The following is a 22,380-nucleotide window of genomic DNA, read 5'->3' on the forward strand; positions in this document are numbered from 1 at the left end:
TAATGATTTTGGTACATTGGGCTACGAGCTGAAATCATAGTCGGAAAGGGTGGAGCCTCCCTCCGAAATCCATCCCCGTTTTTTGTCAAATTCTTAGAACTACCATCGTACCCATGCGAAGGTAGAGCTTGTGGCTTAGAGAATAGCCTACTAAAAGACTTTGGGATAAAAACATGATACTTGTCACAACCGAAACAACGACCCGACATAAAAACAGAACACATTGAAACATGGTCAAACAAGCAAGAACTCGTTTGAACAAATAAATACACTACTTCGTATATACTAAAAAACATTGTTCTGAAAAGATTCAACTGCATTAAACAAGGACGGACTCTCAAGGAGTCTTCCTATACCTCCCATGTTAAACATTTAGTTTTCCTGACGTTCCTGAATTAGTGATTTCGGTGGTTTTTATGTCAATAGAAATAAAAAATCTGGTGAATATTTTGATCTAATCAAATCATAAAGCCGACAATTTTTTTTTTTTAATACCAAATTATAAAACCTGTTTCGGGTTTGCATTCTAGATTACTACACTTGATACTGATGTTGTGGGGTATAAAAAAAAATAGAGCAAAAAATTTTTATTCAACAATCAGAAACGTATTTCTATAATATATACTTCCTGGTTGCAGTTCCTTCAAATACTTTACATATTTGTGTTCCGAAGTCAAAAATTCCCCTCAAAAGACTAGATCCAGCTGTAATTGGAGCGTGTGAGAATGCATAAATTACACCAAGGGAGTAAACACTCGGATTGTTCAGGAGCAATTCAGTCAAGTATTAGTTAGTTGTAACCGATCTTACCAGAAATTGTCGACAGAATGTTGCCAAGTATTATGGATATACGGGAACCATTTATATGAATCCAATTATGCTAGGTGTAGGTAGTTGTCAAGTGTAATTACTGTCTTATCCGAAAACAAATTCAGATATAAAAATACAAAAGCAGCACTCAAGCTTTAGATTTTTTTTTATGGACCCGTATAGATAAATAAAATAAAGTAAATTGGTCACTTCGCTGCAAGCAATTATTTAAATTTCATTCATGTAAATAGGTCTGCATGAAGTAAAAACCCAAAAACATGTACTTTTTACTGTACAACTTTTTACCATACCCTGGCAAATAATGATGATCAGACCACAGGCACGCACACAGGGGAGGGATTCCCCCCAAAAAAAACCCATTGCGGAATGCTTAATTTTCCCTGCAAAATGTTAAGTTTTTCCGTGTTTTCCTGGTATTTTTTGCGTCAGAGTTGAAAAATCTCGAATAATAATTTCCATAATTTTCTCCTCGAATAATAGCTCTTTTGCAAATAAATCTTCCCATTTACTTGCCAAATTACGAAGAATAACAATGCAATGATCGTAATTTTGAGTGAAAAACCCCTTGAGTTCAACCTTTTCATATTTGTTTAGTGAAAGCAGCGAAAAAAAAGGATAACTTTATCGTTGCCTGATTTGCCGCATCTAAAAAAAAATTGACTAGGGAGTAAAATGTCTGGACTTCAGCTAGGCCTTAATGAGCACAGAACATTTTTTTTTTATTTTACATAAGATTAAAACTTACACTTTTGATTATTTTCACAGTGAACAGCAAGTGGTCAAATAGAACAAAACAAAAAATAAACACTGAAAATACACAGAATTGACTCATACAACAAAGCCTAGAGTTTTTTTTTTCACTATAAGATAAATTACAGTTTGCAATAAAACGTTTCTCACATATAAATATCATATTCAATCAGTTTTTAACACGAATGAATTCTAAATGGAGCTTAAGATATATATTTCTTATACTTATCACATTCGAAAGATTTTCTCAAAAATGAAATGAAGCATGACAAGCTCGAGCAGATTTTGGAAGCCATGTTTTCTTATCGTTAATACGTTTGAAAGGTCTTTCTCCAGTATAAGTTCTTTGGTGAATAGATGGGTGAGGTTTTCGGCTGAATGTTTTCTCACGTATATCGCACTTGAGACGTTTTTTCTCTAGTATGAGTTCTTTGATGTTTATTTAAGTCGGAACTTGAAGTAAAACACTTTTTACATATATCGCATTTACAAGGTTTTCCTCCAGTATGAGTTCTTTGATGTTTATTTAAATCAGAACTTGAAGTAAAACGTTTCTTACATATATCACACTCAAAAGGTTTTTCTCCAGTATGAGTTCTTTGATGAGCTGATAGGGAGCATTTATGGCTGAATCTTTTCTCACATATATCGCATTCGAAAGGCCTTTCTCCAGTATGCGTTCTTTGATGTTCATTTAAATGAGAACTTGAAGTAAAACGTTTCTCACATACATCACACCCGAAAGGTTTTTCTCCAGTATGAGTTCTTTGGTGAGCTGATAGGGCTGATATCTGTCTGAATGTTTTCTCACATATATCGCATTTGAAAGGTTTTTCTCCTGTATGAGTTCTTTGATGAGTAGATAAATCTGAATTTTGTATAAAACATTTCTTACATATATGACATTCAAAAGGTTTTTTTCCAGTATGAGTCTTTCGATGATAAGATAGGGTAGATTTTCGGCCGAATGTTTTCTCACATAATTCACACTTGAAAGGTTTTTCATCACCATGAAAACCCTTATGTTTTGCTACATTAAGTTCAGAAACTACACTAATGTTACTTCGTACCTTATGTTGACAATTCAAATTCGTTTCTGTTTTTGGAAATATTCCTGTCATATCAGGCAAGGTAGATGTTCCACATTCTTGTTTGGTGCTATCGTTATCATACAACACTGCAAAAGGGAAAACTAAAATAATATAAAATCTACTAAAAATTACTCCACTTTTAACATTTTTTCCTTTACACGATTATATAAATAATTTTTGATGCCTCTTCTGTAGTTAATTAGTTTAAAACAGAGAGTTTGAAAACATTTTTAACTCTTCTACGAGTTATTCATTCCTCTGATACTGAAAAAAGAGCCGTTTTTTTTAGTTCATTGCGCTAAAGTTTAGCTTTAAGGTCTAACTTTCTAAGAGTAACTCATGCAACACAATCCCCAATTAAATTTAAAGTCTTAAGCTTAAGGTTAGACATAAATCTGCTTAAAAGTGGGTCCGTCAATTAGATATTTCTATATGCTATCCATGGACTATCTTAACTCTCTACTTTTATCAATGAATAGACTTCATTCACATATAATAATTATATCGACTTATAAGAATTTCTGATATTTTCGTTATGTTATATAGTATTTTAAATGATACTATATAATATCAAATTAGTTTGTTAAGGCTGGTCAAAACACTCCAAGATTTATCTTAAAAGCAAGTAAAAAATTTATGGTGAAGTTCTTTTAAGTCATTCTCGACCCCAGACTGCCCAAAGACGATTCCCATTGAATATCGTTGGCCAAATGGCATCAATGTAGCCACCTGGAATGTTCTGACAATGAACCAACCCGGTTCAAAGCTACTAATAGCCAAAGAATTAAGGAAATTTAAAGTTACAATAGCTGGACTCACTGAAACACATCTATCCGGTGATAGTGTGGAGTATGTTGGTGAAGGGCACAGAGTGCTCTGATCTGATGGTCACAAGAAAAGAGGAGATGTTGGCCTAGTGCTGAAGAGTGTCGCACGGAAATCGCTCCTGTCATTAGTACCAGTAGCACCCAGGCTCCTGAGAGCAAGGCTCGATGGTAAACATGAAAAAAAAACCATTATCACCTGTAACACCCCCACAAATGAAACCGAGGAAGGAGATAAGGATAAATTCAATAGCCTTTTAAGTTATGAGCTCTCGCCAGTACTTCACCGTGAGCACCTCGTTCTCCGAGATCTGAATGCTAGCATTTCAAATGATTCTCACCTGTGGAATTTCGCCAAGCGCCCAAATAGACCACAACAATAACGGTGATAGACTGCTGAACTGCTGTTTTTCCCACAATCTTACCAATGCAAACACATGGTTTCAGAGACCCAACATAGCCAAGTACACCTGGCATAGCAACGATGGATCAACGAAGAAGATGCTCGACTACATCATCATGTGCCGGAGATGGCTGCTGTCTCTACAGAATGGTCGCACCTATCGAGGTGTCAAACTAGGGAACAGTTACAAAACCAGTCAGACACCTCGGAAAATTAATACCTATACGCTTTGGCTAAGCAGTATCAGGTTGAAATATCCAACAGATTCGAGGTCCTTACGTAGCGCGATGATAGTGAAGGTGTATGGGAGGTCTTCAAAAGATTGCTCTTGCCACTGCAACTAGCGTTGCTGGAATGAAGCAGCGTAAAAAAAAGACAGTATCAGAAACAAGTCCCTCGCCTTTATTGATCACAGACAGGAAGCCCGCCTTCGCAGGGACATGACAGCGTATAGGCAATTAAATAAAGAGCACAAAATCATGCTACACAAAGACCATAACTCCTTTATTGACAAAAAAGCACACCAGCTCCAAGAGACCGCCAAAAATAGGACACTGGAGCCACAAATAAAAACCCTCCGCGAGCTCTCAGGTCAATACACTCAAGCTACATCATATCTCCGTAACGCCAGTGGCAAGAATATTTACGACCAATCACAGTGCCTTTCCCAGTGGAAACAACACTTACAGAAGCTACTAAACTCAGACCCACCCGACCAAATTGACAACCAGATTACAGCTGCTGCTGCTGATAATGCTACACCTACCCTGGATGGCACTGAATTTACATCAGAAGAAATTAAAGCTGCAATACAAAAGCTGAAGAATAAAAAAGCGCCGGCAGTATTTGGTCTGATATTAGAACTCCTGGCTTACTTGTGTCAGTCTACAAGAGGAGAGGAAGTGAAGCAGAATGTAATAAATATCGTGGAATAGCTCTGCTCTCGTTACCCAGCAAACTCTTCGCCATGCTGCTCCTCAAGCAAGCAAAAAAGTACCTCCATCACCTTCGTCACCACCAGGAAGCTGGGTTCGTGCTGGGTAAGGCTACTACTGAGCAAATCCATACAATTAGACAGCTGACAGAGAAAACTCTAGAATATAAAAGGAAGACATACATTATTTTCGTTGATTTTTGACACTGTCGACAGAGAGTCACTGTGGCTGATCATTCAATCTCCGGGTGTACCTAAGAAAATTGTGAATCTGTTCAAAGAGCTTTACAATAAGACCGAAAGTGCTGTCATAGTAAATGACCAGCTCTCGTCACAGTTTCAAATTAGAAACGGTATTCGACAAGGCTGCACTGCTGCTCCCGAACTCTTCAACTGTGTCATGGACCATGTTTTCAACAAAAGAGTGGTGATGCATCTGTTTGGCATCGTCAGATGCTAAACGGATCTCTGTCAGATGTTGACTTCACTGACAATGTTGCATTGGTATTCAAGAATCTCACTGATTTCAAAATTGCCCTTGAGACGCTAGTATCTGCTGTAGAAAAACTTGGTTTAAATCTAAACTGGACCAAGACCAAAATACTGTCTGTAGACAAGACACCATGCAGCCCCCTGACAACTATAGAAGCATGTGGCCAAGATGTTGAGATAGTCAAGCAGTTTACACACCTTGGTTCAATTGTCCGCTCAAACAGAAATCTAGATGCAGAGATGTCAGCAAGGGTGGCAAAGGCGAACGCCGTTCTCGGTCGCATGCTGAGAACAATACTCCACAAACCCCATATCAGCCCTCTCACGAAAACTCGTATCTACTCTGGCTCGGTAGGAAGTGATATGTTGTACTCGTCAGACTTGGCCTTTGACTCAGTAGCAGATGATGAAGGTAGATGCTGTCCAGACGAAATACCTCCGCAAAATCAAACACATTATGTGGCTCGATAGGGTACGGAACACCATACCTGTACATCGTTGGTACGGCCATTTACTTCACCTACCCACTGAAACACCTGTCCGACTTATATTCGACTTCGATCCAACTGTAAACGACTGGAAACACCCCAGAGGTAGACCAGGTATGAGATGGACGGATACCATCCGCTATCGACTCACAGCATAGTGCATTGACCCCGACGAAGCTTCTACCCTCTGGCTAGACGTGTGGTTCCCTCTACGCTGGCGTCAATGCCGAGCAAGAGCTTTAAGTCAAGTAATTCCAGTCTTTTCAGTAAAATTTTCCAAAAGGCAACATTGTGCAATTTCAATTTTCTTAATTATTGACATAAGATGACCTAGTGTACCTCCTTCCCTCTTTTTACCATCACTTACGTATGATCTGTTTGGGGAAAAGTCAAGGCGATTCCAGTGATCGAAAATTAAAAATCATAATTTATGCTAGTCAACCGAGAGAAAAAGTAAAACATGTCACGTATAAATCCATCCGTCTACAACAGAATATCTCCAAAATATACACTTTGCTAAATGCAAAAATCCTGACATCCAACTTTTTTCCTCCATGTCTTTCAAATAGTAGCACTCCATCAAATGTGGCCATAAAAAACTAAAGAACAAGGTTAAGTCATACGCGAAGACAACCAAACGTAAACTGTCGAAACTCGTCTTATTGCACCAAGTAAGTGTTGAGCTCTATGTGTTATATTGAAATATAGTGGAAACTAAATTGTTTTCATCTTTGGAAAAATATTATATCCTTGCACCAGAAACAAAAGATATATTTCACATTTTTCAAATTACTAGGGCATCTTACGCTATTATATCAAATAATAGTAACGCATCATTATGTCCCTTCTTTGATGGGTGAAGGTAAAGTAGTTTGTAGACGCAAGAAGGGCAAGGATCCTTCACATTGTTCATCATATAGACCTATAGCACTTTGTTCTGCTATCAGTAAATTATTTGAAAAATTTTTACTTACATATTTATCAACAAAATTTGATTTGGGGGATCATCAGTTGGATTTTCGAAGGGGTGTAGGGGTTCAAAATGCACACGCAATAATCCTAGAAATATTGGAACACCACCATAACATTAAAAAACAACTATTTGTGTGTGGAATTGATATTCGAAAGCTTTTGATAGTATGTTGCATAACCACGCCTTTTTATCATTGTTGCGTAGTGGGGTGAAACCATTTATAAATAAGTGTTTGGCGGGCTGGTATGGTAATTCATACGTGAGAATTTTTTTTCGGGAGGGCGATCTAGACGATCTAGAGAAAATAGTATAAATTTTCCCCTTAATTGTCTCATTTAATGGAAAAACAGTTTTGTCGTCATTTCTTTAATAAAATAGATATTTATGCGTTATGTTTTAAGGGTGCTGTTTCCTGAGTTATGTTATTGTTTATGGGTCATGTTTTGTGAGTGTTTTTTTTTAGGTATGTGCAAAAAACTATGATCTACTTATTTTCATTAAAAGTGTAGTTTTTATATTTTTCAGTTTTCTTTTCATACTCCTATGTGTGCATATTTTGAACGTATAGAGGACACAAATAAATTATTATTTTTATTAGAAGAAATAAAATTTAGAAAATTGTAAGAAAATATTGAGTTCCAATATCTAGAAGAGTTCCAAAAATAATTAAGTTAGCCAATTTGTTCATGGAATTCATTGGAATATTAAAAACTAAATATCCTAATAATTGAAACAATCCGGACCTCTTATCAACTTTAAAATGCCACAATTTCGGTTAGCTACAATAAAAACATATCCTTTATGCCTCTTTATATTTTCAAAGGAAGCGTAAGATACACGTATTGAGTCTGGACATATGAAATATACAGAAGAATTTCAGGATACATGAATCATAGCTTTGTCCTTGACGACGTTCGACTCCGGGTTCGGATGGTCAGAAGGAGGTTTACAATCTGGAGACAAACCGGAAGAAATAGCAAAAGATTAGCTTCATGTTTCATTGATAATATAAGTTTGTTAACATATAAAGAGCAATATGATCATAATTCAGGGTTCTTTTTAATAATAATAGTTCTTCAGGCTCTTTTAATAGTAAAATAAATAACAAAAGATCCAGGGCCCAACTGAGAAGACAAATTCGCAATGCACGAAATGGAAAAAACTTCTTTAAATAAATACAACATCAATACTTCACTACATACAGTTCATACAAGTGCAATTAAACAAATTCTCCCGTTATTACCCGGTAAACGACACCATCCGTTGAAAATTCCAGCGAAATAATAATAATATTAAAAAAAATAAGACACCAAGAACCCTGAAGACGTCCAGGTCCAGTATCATCGAAAACCATATAAATTGGAAACAAACTTAAACATCCTGAAGGCGATCCACATTAACCAACAAAAACTCACTTGACACAAACAAATTTCAATACATCAACACAAATTTAAGTTTTCGTTTGGTTGTTTGAATTGATCTTGAAATATCCAATTTAGACGTATAAATATTCCAATACCAAATTACTGAGTTTCCAGGCGAAAATTTCGATCTTTAATTTATTATTTTTGGCTGATACAATTTACTAAAATTTCTAGTTAGATGTCCATGCTCAATACTTTTAAGTGGGAAAAGATTCGAAGAACGAAAAAACGAGAAACGGTCATACTTCAGTTTGAAGAGGATAGATTCAGCAGTCACAAAATGTCTTAAAGGAAGGATATTAAGGAAGCTATACAGAGAATCTGCTGACGACTTCACTGGATATAAATTAGGGGAAGGCAGGTAACTCTTAATGACCCGCAAAGCTTTTTTCTGTAGTATCTGAAGTGGCGTAATATGAAAACTAAATGTGTTAATGTAAACAAGTGATGAAAACACTAAATGAGAATGAATAAGTGCATAATAAAGTGATCTCGTTGCTTCAAAGGGAAGGGATGACCTGAGTCTTCGCATTATCCCTATATTTCTCTCCAAGTTCATCCGCAGATTAGATATATGAGGCTTCCATGATAGATTAGTAAAGGAGGACTCCGAGGTATCTCATAGTTGCTGTTTCGTGAAATAGTTTCGAGAAATCTTTATTTTAAAATCACTTGATTCAATTACTTGAATCTCAGGAGCTGCATCGTTACATCGCGAGAAAATCGCAAATTTTGTTTTATCAGCGTTAAGAACTAGGTGATTTGACTCAAGCCACAATAGAAGATGGTTGAACGCTTCTTTCAATGCAAGTTTCAAACATCTCACATCTTTCCCTGCGACAGTACACGCAGTGTCATCTGCAAATTACAAATTTAAACCAGATATTCTCATTGAATTATTCAGGTCATTCACATAAATTAGGAAAAGTAGGGGACCAAGTATTGGCCCTAGCAGAACATCAGCGGTATTAGATTGACGAGTCATTTCAGATGAAACGTCACCTCCATCAACATAATGAGATTGGTCCTTAATACAAGATGCTATTAGGGATTTTGCTGGCCATATTATACCGTAATGATCCAACTTATGCATTAAAATATCATCATTGAATCAAACGCTTTTTTAATGTCAAGAAAAATAAAAGGTGGAATTTCCCCACGGTCAAGAAGAATATCATGGACATACTGTGTTAGTAATAGGACCGCATGATCGGTACAATGACATTTGCGAAATCCATACTGTAGCTGATTTATCATTTCAAAATTATCTAAAAACTCACTATTCTATTATACAGACAACGTTCAATTATTTTAGAAAAAGCCGACAGGAAAGATATAGGCCGATAATTTGACGGATTTATTTTCTCCTCTCCTCTGTAAAGAGCCAATATTCTTGAAGCTTTTAGTGACGAAGGAAACGTCCCGGTTTTAAATACCAGGTTTATAATACAACATAAAATACGCAAGATTTGGAGGAATATTTCTTTTAACAGAAATGTCGACGATTTATCAATACCATCAGAATGACCCTTTTTCAAAAGAATAACTACATTCTTTAATTCTTGTTCAGAAACCGGTGTGAAAAATACTGACTTATTATGTGATGGTAGAAAGGGATTTTCTAAATCATTTTTATTTTGACTACTGGATCTTGATGAGGCAGCGGACTCTGCAGTTTTTCACCTATTTTAGCAAAATGCCGGTTCAGGGCATCTGCTATTTCCTTCTTATCATTAAGAAGTACTTGATTTTCAGGCATGCACATTTAATCTGGAAAACTTTGGTCCTTCCTCTTGCTAAGGCGTTCGTTAATTAGTGACCAAGTCTTTCTCGGAGACAAACGAACTTTCTCAAACTCTCGTTAATAATAACTCCTTTTTCCAATCGAAGAATTTTTGACAGTTGACTTTTACACTTTTTAAATTCAGAAATATTTTCATCAGATGGACAGTTAAGTTGCCTCCTGAATAATCGATTTGTGAAATTTATAGATTTTAGTATGCCTTCGGTTATCCATGGTTTATTAGGAGATTGATAACGTCTCAGACTAATCTTTTTCACCGGGCATGTTTCACTTAATATTTCCTTATATTGCTTTAAAAATAAATCCATCGCGTGGTTCACATCCTCAGATTCGAAAGGTCCATTATCATTCATAATGCTTAATCTTTCTTTTAATAGTCGTAGCATATTTTTATTGAGTATTCGTGACTTTTTGGAAAAAAATTTGCTCGGTTTCCGCTCACTTTTTAATTTAGAAAACAACATGAAATGATCAGAAGAGTCCACCAATACCCTCCTTATTAGATTTATCTCAAAATTCGTAAGAATATTGTCAATCAGTGATGCCGACATTGCAGTTATTCTTGTAGGTATGCTACAAAGTGGTGATAAACCATGCGACAGGCACATCGATAGAAAATCTATCGCATTTTTGTTAAGTCTATACTCATTCATTTCTTTATCTGTTGTCTGATGTAAATCCTAAATCAAATTGATGTTGAAATTTCCCGTCAAGATTACCCTCTTGTACTTGCATGATATTAGCTTCGTGAAGGTATTGAGTGACGACGAAAAAGAAGAAGAAGGTGATATATGAGGGGCTTATAAAAAATGCAACACGCAACATTCTCAATATGTATTTCCAATTGTAAATTTAAAAATTCAACTTTTATTTCCTCATATAAGTCACCAAAATCTGTTATTTTTCGTGAATGAATATTATGACGTACATAACACCCGATTCCTCCCTTATTTTTAGATACTCGTGATTTATAAAAGTCATTATAACCTTGTATTTGGACTGAGGAAGAAAGATTATCATTAAGAAATGTTTCATACACCCAAATCAACAAAACATCATGACTGTGAAGAAACTTTAATAGAAAATCCGTTTTACTCATAAGACCACGACAATTCCAAAATATTGACCGAAATGAACCTGGAGTAGCTACATGATCTATATCATTATCGTTAATGTATTTATTTGGGGGAGAGCCACCACAGATTCATCTGTATTACCAAAATCCTCTTTCACTAAATCATTCGCAAGAATTTGTTTAAAATCAAGCGGATTAGCCTCTAGCCTGCCAATCCTTAGTATATAAATAATTGCAGGACACGCCCCCAAGCGGGGTAGGAGAGAAGACAAAGCAAGGAAAATTTATAACTGAACGTGATAAAATACAGTAGTACACTTAAGAATGATCTACATCTACAATATAAAACAAAAAGAACAAAAGATAAGACAAGAAAAGACACAAAACAAGGACTATGATTATTACAGTTAGATCGTATTTGATTTTTAACAAACCATGATGACGACCAGAAAAGAAATTAAATATTTTTCTCTACTTATTGATATATCACCCATACTAACAGCAAAAACCACCACTTATCTAAAAAAAAAACAATAAAAAAAGAACTTTATTCTGCTGTCACTTAATATCAATAAAAAAAGAAATAATATTCTTTTTAAATAATGATTATAATCATTACTGCAGTTACCTGTTAACTGTAAGATTCATGATGGCCATCCTATTTGACCCACTCTTCAGAGTTCAGGTGACGTACTTCTAACCATAGATCCTCTCCCATTTGTTTGATCCTGGAGGACTCGCATTTACTAGCTTAACGCAGACCTTTATCCTTAGCAAGAAGGGAATTCCAGATATCGTTAAAATCGGGAGGAAGATAAGACACAATGCGAGCTCCTGTGCCTTTAAGCTTCCCCACATTACGCATAATTAATTGCACGTCTTTGTCGTAGCTAAGGGAAAGAAAAACTGGTTTCGGCGTTACAGTTTTCGATGAGCCTCGCCTAGTGGTAATATTATCGCTTGTTTTCGACCCCAGTCGATACAAATTGTCAATGGTAATAGATCGAGAAATTCCCAAAGTATCACTGATCCATGATTTCATGTTAGATTCCAGTTTGGTTATCCTTTTCGTTTCGTAGACCATGAATGAGGTTTTTTCTTCTGCTTTTTAAGTCAATTAGCAATAATTATTTCGATAGTAATTCGCAGGAAGCTTCATGTCCGCACAGTTGACTTTCAAATTCACGAATCCTATTTCCACATTCTAGTCCATCCGATTTTATGACTTCAATATTAGCTTTCAAACTCACGAACTTCAGAGACAATTCGTTTTGGTCTGCCAAAATAATATCGAGTTTAAACAGTTTCGTCAGCTTGGCATTACTAACTTTGAAGTCCTCAAAAACCTTTTTGCTCACACTCGGCATCAATCAATAAATCAATAATTACAATCTAGTTTGAATCACGTTAGATCATTCCTTGCTATCAACAATAATCTGATGCAAAAACTGATTTAGTATGAATGATTTCGGTGAGATGCTAAAACCTTGAATGACAATTGAAAATGACTTGACTTCAAATGACTTCAATGACTTCAATGACTTCAAATGACTTGAAGGAAATAACAATTGTCTTGCTGTATGAATGAAATTATATTCAAAAAAGGTGTTTACAGTATCAGCTCTCAACAAGACTGAATAATAAGCATAGCAAAGGCAATGGGAGAATACGGATTCAACCAGGGAAGTAAATTTCTCCTAGACTTAGATTATGCTGATGATTTAAGCATTCTAGATGAAAATGTTAGCAAAAAGAATGAATTTTTAGGGGTGGTCTGAGTTTAATATGCAAGAAAAGGTTTCAAAATTAATGTTAAGAAGACAAAGTCGCTAAGACAAGCAATAAGTGAAGGTGAACAGATGATATTGAGTAACGAGAAGATGAATCAAACTGGCAGCTTCACTTACCTAGGTACTATCATTAGTAAAGACGGGGTGCAGTCAAGAAGTTAAAAGTCAAGGCACAGGGTGTTTTTTTCACAGTTGCAAATAGTTTGGAAGATATCTTTGGTCACTAAGGTGGTTCTGAAGCGTGGAAGCTTCAAAAACAGAGGAGGATATTAGGGATATGTTAGGGAGGATATAGGATATGTATTAGGGAGGATATAGGATATGTTAGATATTTTCCAGAGAAATTACCAATAGATTGTCTTGGGTACCCAACTGACTGGCCGTATCTCAAGCGATAAGTAGTAAAAAAAATTCGGGTCAATCTACGAGTACAATGAGATAAAGCTTGAGATGGTTAGGACACGTTCCAAGAAGGATTATAGATTCCCCTAGGTCATCTTTACCTGACAACTGGCAAAGTTCAAGCAAAATTAGGTCAACCCCAAATGGGTGGGAGGATGTCATTAGGGAAGATTTTAGGGAAATGGGCACTTCTTGGGGGGTTGTAAGAAGGGAGCCGCAGTAAGCTGTTAAGAGTAGTAGTATTAATATGACAGTATTTTGAAACTATATTAGCATTTGAAAAAGTATGATCTGTTTTTGCAAAAATAACAGTAAAATAACATTAAGAAAAATAAGAGTTACAAATAAAATTAAGTTTGTCGTTTGTTCATGGATTATATTGGGAAACGAAATTAAATATCCTAATAATCGAAACAATCCGGAACTCTTATTGACGATGTATCTTTCTTCAAAGAGAACCATTTCACTTGGGTGCAATAAAAATATATCTTTCACGCCCCACCATAATTTCAAGGAAAGTGTTTGATACATATTCTCATTTTGGATTGTAAATAAGCAGAAGAATCTTTCACTTTGTATAAAGCATACCTGTGTACCAGCCGATGTTCGATTCGGGTTTAAGATGGTGAGTGTTAAATTTTCAATCAGCAGCTACACAAAAGGAATGATAAAAGCTTGGCTTAATATTTCATGGGCAATATAGCATTAATAAAAGTATGATACTAAAAAAAATAATATATCATCATTTGAAAAGAAATGTTCCGTTTTTTTTTACAAGATGTGTAGTAAAAATCATTTAAAAACACATACAAGAAAAAAAAGTCTGATATTTATATGACATCATGAGTGTCATAACATTTTTATATGGCAAATTTGTAGATAAGTTTAGGTTTTAAAATTTTAGGAACTTGGCAAGGATAATAGGAATTTCAAAGAGATAATAGATTTTCAAGGATGAGGAATTATGGTGATTATCAAAAGTCTTGTCATTTTTGTTACACAAGGTTGAAGAAAAAGCTGCTCCCTAGTAGAGAGCAAATACTTGCTCAAATTAAGAGACAGTTTAAGACTTTTTTTTGTGGAAGAAAATGTTTAAAGGGAAAAATTTGTCATTTCATACTGATTGGTGACCCAGAGCTCGGAAGATTCTACTGATTGGCAAGAAAGGTGAACGTTATATCGGTTCATCTTAATAAAATAATTTTGAAGCAAAAGTAATTTTAGAGAATTTAAAAAAAAAGAAGAAGCAAACCCTTGCTCAAATTAAGAGACAGTTTAAGACTTTTTTGAAAAAAAAAAACTGTTTAAAGAGAAAAATTTGGCATTTTGAAAACCCTAAAAATTGGCACAGTAAAGTAATATTTTCTAGTCTACTGAGTGGATCATCCACTAAAAGCATATTTCAGCTTCTACCTTGTTTTACCAAGGAGTTGAAAATTCAATATTTTATCTACCCATGGAAATACACAAGTAATTCATAAGTTGTTATAATATGAACTGGTTCTTCCAGAATCAAGTTCAGGTACAAATATGTCCTTCCGCAAATACGACCAGTAGACCTGTACATTGCAGTCTACTAACTTCAAGATTATCCACTAAAGATATATTTCAGGGTCAACCGAATTTTCCGAAGGAGTTTGAAATAGAAAATGTTATCGTGACACGCAAACAAGCGAGAATGTACTTAAAAAAAAAAGTATATCACTGGTATAAACGGATTAATTAATATTACACCTGTCCATTCATCAAGCCATAAGTATTATCTAACTTTGAAATTTTTTTCAAGATTGTTGTCTTGAGCTAAAACAATAGAACCAAAAAAAGAGAAAAAAAAATTACACAAAATAGCACAAGGAGTATAACCTTTAAATATAAACACATTTTAAGTTGTTGTTTTCAACAACTAAAATTCAGGAATGACAACTTTCATTTATGTTTATATTAACATTAAAAGTAAAACTAAAAAAATATATTTTTTGGTAATTTCAAGGAAGAGCTTGAAACACTGCTTGAAACACTGACATGTCCTTTTTTCTTACTTTCTTATATCTCATGCGTTACAAGGGTATAAGAAAATCGCAAACGACATTTTAAGAAACTCCTTTAGACTATTACACAATAGAATATAATAAGGCATCAATGACGGGACTATTTGTGATAATGATGACGTGGACAAGAGATAATAGGAAGCTTATGAAGTTTATCTAAAACCAGAGCTGGACTTTTAAATTCTGGATAGAGCTCTCGCTCTCCCTACAACCTCGGTAAGCGACAATAAAATAATGTTTTGAAAAATATGCCAGGCAAAAAAAAAATCAAGCTGATTCAATGGATGCCATTTATTTTTATTTTTTAATAATAATAAGTTCTTGTAATATTTTTTTGCAAGAATTTGAAGCGCCACCCCAAAACCTAGTTGGTGGGGCGCTTCGCGCCCCCCAAGCCCCCCCGCGCGCGTAAGTCGTTACGCGCCATTGTAGTTGTGTCCCTGTGTCCCACCTGTGAATAGATATATATATATATATATATATATATATATATATATATATATATATATATATATATATATATATATATATATATATATATATATATATATGTTTTTAACTACGTAAAACATGCGAATATACAACATTCTTCGCTGTCCCATTGTCTGTGCATATAAATAGATTGTCAGGTTTACTGACCCTTGAACATACAACATATAATTGTCCATGGAAAAAACAATCCGTATTCAGATTTATACCTCATTATTCTAATGATGTGTCCCTGTGTCCCGGTCATCATTTATATTCCCTGTGTCCCGGTTTGTAATTTCTCTTTGAGTGTCCCGGTCGTCATTTATATTCCCTGTGTCCCGGTCGTCATTTGTGTCCCGGTCTGTAATTTCTATTCGAACAATCCCTGTGTCCCGGTCGTCATTTATATATCCCGCCTGTGCCCCCGGCGTCCCCGTTGTAGTTGTGTCCCTGTGTCCCGGTCGTCATTTATATTCCCTGTGTCCCGGTCGTGATTTGTGTCCGGGTGTCCCAGTCTGTAATTTCTCTTTGAGGTTCCCGGTCATCATTTATATTCCCGTGTCCCGGTCGTCATTTGTGTCCCGGTGTCCCGGTATGTAATTTCATCAGTTGACAAACATGACGTCAGTCGACAAACAACTTCATGACGCATACAGCTCAATCCTTATAATGACGTCAGTCGACGAACATGACGTCAGTTGACACACAAACATGATGTCACTCGACACACACACACATAGACAACTTATTTATATATATACATATACTAGCTGTTGGGGTGGCGCTTCGCGCCACCCCAACACCTAGTTGGGGGGGGCGCTTCGCGCCCCCCCCAAGCCCCCCCGCGCGCGTAAGTCGTTACGCGCCATTGTAGTTGTGTCCCTATGTCCCACCTGTGAATATATATATATATATATATATATATATATATATATATATATATATATATATATATATATGTTTTTAACTACGTAAAACTTGCGAATATACAACATTCTTTGCTGTCCCATTGTCTGTGCATATAAATAGATTGTCAGGTTTACTGACTCTTGAACATGCAACATATAATGGTCCATGGGAAAACAATCCGTAATCAGATCTATACCTCATGATTCTAATGATTGCCCTTGAGCTTTGTTGATGGTGATTGCTAATCGACCATTCCCTGAGTCGCCATCGTCATTTATGTATCCCCCTGTGCACCCCGGCGTCCCCTTTGTAGTTATGTCCCTGTGTCCCGGTCGTCATTTATATTCCCTGTGTCCCGGTCGTCATTTGTGTCCCGGTGTTCCAGTCTGTGATTTCTCTTATAGTGTCCCGGGCGTCATTTATATTCCTTGTGTCCCGGTGTCCCGGTCGTCATTTATATCCCCCTATCCCCCCCGGCGTCCCCGTTGTAGTTGTGTCCCTGTGTCCCGGTCGTCATTAATATTCCCTGTGTCCCAGTTGTCATTTGTATCCCGGTGTCCCGGTCTGTATATACATTCGTTTTTTAGTTTTGTTTTTCTCCTTTATTTTTTTCCTTTTTTCTTTTTTTTCTTTTTTAGTTTATTTAGATTTTTAGATTTTTTAGTTTTTTTATTAGTTTTTAGTTTTTTTTGTAGTTTTTACCATTTTTTTAGTTTTTTTTTTTACTTATGTCCTGGTCGTCATTTATACTCCCTGTGTCCCGGTCGTCATTTGTGTCTCGGTGCTTTGTTGATTGCTAATTTATATTATATTTATATTTATATTTTTTATATTTATTAATATTTTTTTAGTTTTCTTTTTCTCTTATTTTTCAGTTTTTTCCTTTTTTTTAGTTTTTTCTTTTTTAGTTTTTAGTTTTTTTTTACCTTTTTTTAGTTTTTTTAGTTTTTTTTAGTTTTTTAGCTTTTTTAGTTTTTTTATTAGTTTTTAGTTTTTGCCTTTTTTTAGTTTTTTCAGTTTTCTTTTTCTCTTTTATTTTTCAGTTTTTTCCTTTTTTATAGTTTTTTTCTTTTTTAGTTTTTAGTTTTTTTTAGTTTTTTACCTTTTTTTAGTTTTTTTTTAGTTTTGTTAGTTTTTTAGCTTTTTTAGTTTTTTTATTAGTTTTTATTTTTTTTGTAGTTTTTGCCTTTTTTTTATTTTTTTCAGTTTTTTTTTAGTTATTAGATTTTTACCTTTTTTTAGTTTTTTTTTAGTTTTTTAGCTTTTTTAGTTTTTTTTTCTTTTTAGTTTTTTTTGTAGTTTTTACCTTTTTTAGTTTTTTTCTTCTTTTGTATTAGTGTGAAATAATTCAGACGTCATATGCGAACAAACATGACGTCACCTGATCCACACATACACAGACAGACAGACAACTTATTTTTATATATATAGAAGATATATAGATATGAGGGGGATCACCCCCGCGTCAGTATCTCCCTCTTTACACTAAAGCTTAAATTTTGTCCCAATTTCTTAAGAATGACCCCTGAATCACAAAAACCGTAGAATAAATAGTTGAAATTATTGAAAATACTTTAGCGCAAAGAGCGAGGTATTATAAGGAGGTGAGCCCATCATATGCATAATAATTTATGTTCGTTTTAAGTTTTAATGCTGCTTCTTACTTTCAGTTGAAAAAACTTTTTCATATTTATTTTGTTATTGTTTTTTTTTAATAATGCTCGAAAATCCTGCGCTCCCTTCAAGGAAATTTTCTTCCCCCATGACAAATTCATCCTCGTCCCTAAAGACATAATTATAAGGTTTTTCGGAAAATAATTAGCGTGGGAGGGGGCCTAGGTGCCCTCCAATTTTTTGGTCACTTAAAAAGGGCACTACAACTTTTCATTTCCGTTAGAAAGAGCCCTCTCGCAAAATTCTAGGGCCACTGGGTCGATACAATCGACCCTAAGGAAAACAAAACAACAAATAAACACGCATCCGTGATCTGCCTTCTGGCAAAAAATACAACATTCCATATTTTTGTAGATAGAAACTTGAAACTTCTACAATAGGGTTCTCTGATACGCTGAATCTGATGGTCTGATTTTCGTTAAGATTCTATGACTTTTATGGGTTGTTTCCCCCTATTTTCTAAAATAAGGTAAATTTTCTCAGGCTCTTAACTTTTGATGGGTAGGACTAAACTGAATGAAATTTATATATTTAAAATCAGCATTAAAATACGATTCTTTTATTGTTGCTATTGGTATCAAAATTCCATTTTTAGAGTTTTGGTTACTATTGAGCCGGGTCGCTCCTTACTACAGTACGTTACCACGAACTGTTTGATTTATGAGCTTATGTCCTTAAACTGCCATTAAATGAAAACACAAGTACACAAAAGAAACCCTCATTATCAAAAACCATGTATTAGCAAAATACAGTCCACACTTTTAGCAACGAGGAAGATTATTTTTTCTTCTTAATCATTGGTTTATATTTTTGAAACTTACAGTCCGCACTTTTAGCAACAAGGAAAAAAAAATTCTTATTCATTTGTTCCTTTATTGATAATTTATGAGCTTATGTCCTTAAATTGACATTAAATGAAAACACAAGAACACAAAAGAAACCCTCATTATCAAAAACCATGTACTAGAAAAATACAGTCCACACTTTTAGCAACGAGAAAGATTATTTTTTCTTCTTATTCACTGGTTCCTTATTTGGTAATTTATGAGCTTATGACATTACATTGACATTAAATAAAACACAAGCACACAATTGAAACACTCATTACTAAAAAACCTGTACCAGAAACTTACAGTCCGCACTTTTAGTCACAAGGAAAATTATTTTTCCTTCTTATTCATTAGTTCCTTTTTTGGTAATTTATGAGCTTATGCCCTTAAATTCACATTAAATGAAAACACAAGTACACATTTAAAACCCTCATTATAAAAAAAAAAAACTGTACTAGAAACTTACAGTCCGCACTTTTAGCAACAAGGAAATTTACTTTTTTCTTCTTATTCATTGGTTCCTTTTTTCATAATTTATGAGCATATGCCCTTAAATTGACATTAAATGAAAACACAAGTACACAATTGAAACCCTCACTATCAAAAACCCTGTACTAGAAACTTACAGTCCGCACTTTTAGCAACAAGAAAAATTATTTTTTCTTCTTATTCATTGGTTCCTTTTTTGGTAATTTATGAGCTTATGCCCTTAAATTGACATTAAATGAAAACACAAATACACAATTAAAACCCTCATTATCAAAAACCGTGTACTAGGAACTTACAGTCCGCACTTTTAGCAACAAGGAAAATTACTTTTTTCTTCTTTTTCATTGGTTTCTTTTTTGATAATTTATGAGCATATGCCCTTAAATTGACTTTAAATGAAAACACAAGTACACAATTGAAACCCTTACTATCAAAAACCCTGTACTAGAAGCTTACAGTCTGCACTTTTAGCAACAAGAAAAATTATTTATTCTTCTTATTCATTGGTTCTTTTTTTTTGGTAATTTATGAGCTTATGCCCTTAAATTGACATTAAATGAAAACACAAGTAAACAATTAAAACCGTCACTATAAAAAACCCTGTAATAGAAACTTACAGTCCGCACTTTTAGCAACAAGGAAAATTATTTTTTTCTTCTTAATCATTGGTTCCTTTTTGATAATTTATTAGCTTATACTCTGGGCCGATTTTTCGGTTTCGTTGCACTCATTTTATATTTTGATATGTTTCTGCATCTTCTCCCTGTCGCTGATCCTTAAACTAACACACTTAGGTTAGCTTTGATCAATGAAACAAACTAAATCTATTTTAAATATAGTACGAAATATTACGAAATCAAAAACTGTTATAATAATAACATTATAATAGCAACATTAGGCTTGCCTAAACTGGCAATCAAAAGACCAAGCATGATACAGTTTTAAAATATATACAACAAACATTGGTAGTACCATTTATATCATTTTCTTGTCGTTTGTTTTCGGTTTTTCTTTATTCCATTGACGCTAAAGTGCGAATTCGGCCCATTTCAACTTCTGATAGCCGTTTTTCAGAAATAAATCTTATCTTATCTCTGAATCTCTATGCAAGACAACAATACACTGTAACACACTTTCGAAGTATTGCATGAGAGATTAGAAAGATATTTATATTTTCCAGGGTTCTAGCTTGTAGACTATCTACTAAAAGCATATTTCAGTTTCTGCCATTTTCCCCAAGGAGTTGAAAATTTAACATTCTATCTTGGCACACAAATATAAAAGAAAATACAAAAAAAAACAAAAAAAACATACCACTGTCCCCATTAATATTTGGCTCCGATTTCAGAGGGCGGCAACCAGGCTCAAGCTTTGCAGATGCGTCTGTAGAAAAGATCTTCTCTTGGAAAACTTCTTTTTTAGGCAACAGAAAAGAATCATTACTTCCGAACAGATTCTCATCATCATTTGGTAGTGCGTCTGTAAGTTCTAAAGAAAATTTAAAGCTAATTTACTAAGAGATATGGGAATGATGATCTAGTGATATGTAAAAAGGCTTATTTTTTTCCTTTCTAAGAGAAAACTTTCGGAAAAAGTATTAAGAAATCTCAGGACTTTGATTCATTCCTAAGTAAAATGTTTCAAAAAGAAAAAAAAAGAATGGTTGCAAGATTGGCTGACTATGGCCAAAAACTCCCAAGAGGCTTCTCTACTGATTTAGACTAATGTTGTTGTTCTGGTTCCGAATATCACATTCATTTTGCTCTATTAGGTCAATTTTTGAGAAACAGCCATAGGCCTACCTGACAAGCTATACATACGCTAGTATTAGGGATCGTGTGTTTAATAATATTTTTCTTGAAGAATAAATTAAATTACAGCATTAACGTATTTCTCTAAAGCAGTTGCATGTATGTATGCATGATTGCAAGGTTAATTAAGTAACCGATAGCCAATCAAATTGATCTGCATTTCATTGCCTGACATCAACCTGCGTTTCCTCCTTTTTTTAGCTGTCAATGGACAAGAAGAACATCACAAGACTTGCAAAGCGCACCAGCGAAGTTTACTTTTGAGTCCAGCAAGGTGACCAAGATAAATCATGGGTACTGAATGCAGTGTGCAAAACGTGTGCGGAATACCTTTGGCGGTGGACGAAGGGCATGAAAACTTCATTGAAGTTTGGGATTCCGATGGCTTGGTGGGAATCGTTAGACCATACATAAAATTGGTACTTCCACACCGTCAATAACTTCCACACCATCAATACTACTAGGATCAACCGGAAGAATCAGCACAGCCTCCAGTACTCGAACCTTCCATCTGCCCACAGGCCAGTTGCTCATGCCGAAAAATTCCTGTACCAGCGTTCACAGAGCTTCTCAATAGCGAGGACGAGACCACCAGTGTAGACGAAGGAGGATATACAGAAGAGGAGAAAAAAGCACATGATGGCCCGAAGCTCTTTTCGCATTGTGAGCTTAATGATTTAGTTTTGGAACTCAGCTGGTCGAAGACTTCTTCCAGGCTGTTGGCCTCCAAACTCAAAGAGAAAAATGCACTAGGTGAGGACGCACGTACCAATTACTTTCGTAGAAGGAATGAGAACTAAATGAGCTACTTCCATCAGAAGGAAGACCTCGTGTACTGCCGAGATGTTGCTGGTCTTCTTGGTAAAC

The 22,380-nt window shown here is 35.0% G+C and overlaps 1 protein-coding gene across 1 annotated transcript; it reads right to left on the minus strand.

Annotated features, from left to right (window-relative positions):
* Nucleotides 1-1,529: 1,529 nt before the first annotated feature.
* LOC136038425 (gastrula zinc finger protein XlCGF17.1-like) lies at nt 1,530-22,047 on the minus strand. Its single transcript, XM_065721498.1, has 3 exons — nt 21,945-22,047; nt 21,017-21,190; nt 1,530-2,758 (listed from the first exon to the last, which is right to left on the minus strand). The coding sequence occupies exons 1-3, from the start codon at nt 22,045-22,047 to the stop codon at nt 1,968-1,970; spliced, it is 1,068 nt and encodes a 355-aa protein (XP_065577570.1). The 3' UTR covers nt 1,530-1,967.
* Nucleotides 22,048-22,380: the final 333 nt, after the last annotated feature.

This window comes from Artemia franciscana, chromosome 18, assembly GCF_032884065.1.
Source record: "Artemia franciscana chromosome 18, ASM3288406v1, whole genome shotgun sequence".
Taxonomy (NCBI): Eukaryota; Metazoa; Arthropoda; class Branchiopoda; order Anostraca; family Artemiidae; genus Artemia; species Artemia franciscana.